The sequence below is a fragment of the Nanorana parkeri genome, unplaced genomic scaffold, assembly GCF_000935625.1.
Source record: "Nanorana parkeri isolate BGI_ZX_2015 unplaced genomic scaffold, ASM93562v1 scaffold218, whole genome shotgun sequence".
NCBI lineage: Eukaryota > Metazoa > Chordata > Amphibia > Anura > Dicroglossidae > Nanorana > Nanorana parkeri.
This window is the reverse complement of record NW_017306486.1, coordinates 913,010-916,426: the sequence shown is the minus strand read 5'-3', so window position 1 is coordinate 916,426 and position 3,417 is coordinate 913,010. Positions and strand designations below refer to the sequence as shown.

The 3,417-nt window shown below is 36.3% G+C and overlaps 1 protein-coding gene across 1 annotated transcript in view; it reads right to left on the bottom strand.

Annotated features, from left to right (window-relative positions):
• Positions 1-998: 998 nt before the first annotated feature.
• The window catches only part of LOC108786594 (mannose-binding protein C-like), a 23,015-nt gene continuing 20,596 nt past the window's right edge, over positions 999-3,417 (bottom strand). The window contains exons 4-5 of the mRNA XM_018555917.1: positions 2,936-3,013; positions 999-1,407 (exon numbers count right to left, since the gene is read on the bottom strand). Coding sequence (XP_018411419.1) covers positions 1,016-1,407; positions 2,936-3,013 — 470 coding nt within the window. The 3' untranslated portion in view covers positions 999-1,015. The remainder of the gene's footprint in view (positions 1,408-2,935; positions 3,014-3,417) is intronic.

The following is a 3,417-nucleotide window of genomic DNA, read 5'->3' as shown; positions in this document are numbered from 1 at the left end:
CATTTTTAAGTCCCCACCCCCACGTTTACGCACATATAAACGTAAATACGCGTCAGATGCGCTAGCGCGCGAAAATGGCAATTGCGCGACACATGTTACATATCGCCGTGAACGTCGGAATGAGAGCAATAATTTTAGGGCCATCAATCACTGATAACACTAAACTGATGAGCGTTAAAAGCTTTTAAAGCGTCACCTATGGCCAATTTGGGATATTGTCGTTTTTTGAGGTTTCGTGCGCGCGTGCAATTTTAAGGCTTGACATGTTTGGTGTCTTTTTCACCCGCCTTTTATATTTTACCAAAAAATTGGTAATAATAAATGTTTTATAATTTAATATAGGGGAAACAGTTTTTTTATACATTTTCGGTAATTTTTCATTAATATAGTAAAAAATAAAAAGCTAAGTGGTGATTAAATACCACCAAAAGAAAGCTCTCTGTGTCCCCAAAAAATTGTATACATTTCATTTCAATACGGCGTTGCATGACAGAATAAATGTCAGTCAAAGTACTGCAGCGCTGAATACTGATAAATGGCCTGGACAGGAAGGAGGAATACCACCGCGGACTTCAAGTGGTTAAAGTAATTTTCTGTTCATAAATTCTGATTTTAACATGTGTGAAAAATGGAAAAAAAAACCCACTCTGTTCCTAAGATGATTAATTAACATTTGAGTAGAGCACCTCTTTTGTTCCTCAATCATTTTCTGTAATGAGATAATGTAATTGTCCTGCAGTTTAAAGAAATATAAGTAATGAACCTTAAACTTTTAGCAAACCAAGATGAAAAAATTGGATAACTGTCAGGTTAGTTGCTGTAGTGTCCCTTTGCAGACATATGCACTGTATACATGACGTTGTAAACACTTTGATTTTTAACAATCTGTGTGTGCAGACTCCAAACAGGAGTGTTTTTTATCTTTTCTTTATTTTAAAATGTTTCTTTAGAAGATAAACACATACAATAATAGTTCTATAATGGATATATGGCAAATAGCTCACCACAGATTTAATCAAGTTGACTGAAATTCACAGATAACTAGATACTGATTACTGCACGGAACGTCATTCCATTGACCACTGCCAAGAATCTCCACACAGTCTTCAGCGTCCCCGCTGTTATTTGGCTCTCCTGATCTCCAGTTGGTAAAATTAACCGTTTCCCCTGTTGAGTACTTGAATGTCCCTTCTAATTGTGAATCTGATATACCTAAGAAAGCCATGTTTGACCCTTCCCTTATGTTGACTACCTTTTCTACAGCACTATTTTCTGCTGCATTTCTTGGCATGGCCACATTTCCTCCAGCTTCTCTACAGGTCTTCTGGGCTTTGTCAAAGTTTTCTTTCTTGCCATTTGTCACAAACACTTTATTACCAGCTTCTTTACCGAAATGGTAGAGCAGAACTGAAAGATGTAAAAACCAAACTGCATTAATGAATGATAATTATAGGAAATCTATATTTTCCTTTAGGTACATCTTGTCACTGTAGGAATCATCAGATGTAGTACAGCCATAGACAAAGGAATGTATGATTCTTTGACCATATACACCCTCCAGTAGCTATTTCCCAGTGCAACCCACTTCCAGGACTTGTATACGGTATATTTAACTGCACTTCAAAAGAAATGTCATCACCATGGAGTTGATTTACTAAATGATGAAGGCTGTTCACTGAGCTTAGTGAATAAGGTGAAGTTGCATTCACTTGATTTATCCAGTCATTTGAAATCAAAACAGTTTTTTTTTTTTAAGCTAAACTCCAGGAAACCAGCTAAATTCACAAATTAAATGCATACAGTATGTGAGCTGTTTTACCTGTCAAAGGATTTGCATTACTAGCTATCCAGTTTTGAAGTTTACACAACTCTGCCATGAAGCACAGCCCTATCTGGCAGGGCAAGAGACCAGATTATGCTCGACTGTAGTTCGGTAATGCTTACAGGTCTTGTCTTTCCAACAGCATGTGAGTAAACATTGAAAGGAAAAGTAACTGCTGAACTCTTCCCTGAGCACTGCAGCACAACTGATTGTTGTGCTTCGTCATTGTTCTGCTTCTCCTTTCCCCATTCTGAGCTCTACTGTACCGTGACAGCAAGGGACTAATATTGAGCCAAATTCAGGTACTTGCACTGCTTGCATTTAAAAAAAATAATGATATAATAACGAAAACAGAGTTGATATTAAACCTTCAGGGTTTATTTTTATTTTTATGAATTGGATGCCCACAATTATAGAAATCCTGCATTAGTTTGGTTTGAAAATCAATTCCTCATTCTCTAGTGGGTCCTCACATTGCTCTCCCTCCCTCCCCCTGCATGGGTGCCTCCATCAGCTAGGTTGCTGCTATGGAGGCACCCATGCGTGTGGGGGGGGGGGGGGGGGGACAAGGGAAAGAAAAAGGTACTGGGTGTTTTTTTACCCTAATGCCGAGAATGCATTAAGGTAAAAAATGAACAGGCTTTATTACTACTTTAATTTGTGTCTTTTACATTTTCCCGGACTTTAGCTTTAATTTCCCTTCCACACAATTTGGTATTTAAAGTGAACACAGCCTCAACTTATTTACTAAGCTAAATGAACATTTAAGTGAAAAGCCTCTCTACACCTTTAGTAAATCAATCCCATAGAGATATAAAGTTTAAGCAGCAGTACATGAGAAATCTGAATGTGTGTAAGGTAATCCTGTTCCTTAGCTAATTATAGTAAATTGAAAGTATGAAAACATTGCAGAAACTTAGATGTACCAACATGTGCCTTTATCAGTTTTTATGAGCACCCTGAAACACAGGATGCTCTACAATTCCAATTTCCACTTGCTTGAGCCCATCTCTAGCTTTATACATTTCATTCAATCAATTTAGTATATCTAAGGACTGGTTTACATCAACATGAGGATGTGCTTTTCAAATCTGTCTCAATGCTCAACATTACCATTTTGTAGCCAGGACAATTTTTTCTCTAAGGAAGCGATTCGATTTTCCATAGCAACAGTTTTAGCACTGTCCACACCTATGAAGAAAATGTTTAAGACTTAGATCTGAAGTGCAAAGCCTGCAAATGATGTTACATATTTTCAGAGAATCATTATTTTTGTAGATATATTTATCATATATCATACATATAGAAATTAAATAACACATTTAATACAAAAAGTAATTCCTATAAAAGAGAGGCTATTTCGCTCTCCTTACCCAACATACACTAACGATTGACAATTTTCATCATCTCCTGTGTTACATACTGTATATTCACTTGTATAAAGGATATATTATTTATCATATATCATACATATAGAAATTAAATAACACATTTAATACAAAAAGTAATTCCTATAAAAGAGAGGCTATTTCGCTCTCCTTACCCAACATACACTAACGATTGACAATTTTCATCATCTCCTGTGTTACATACTG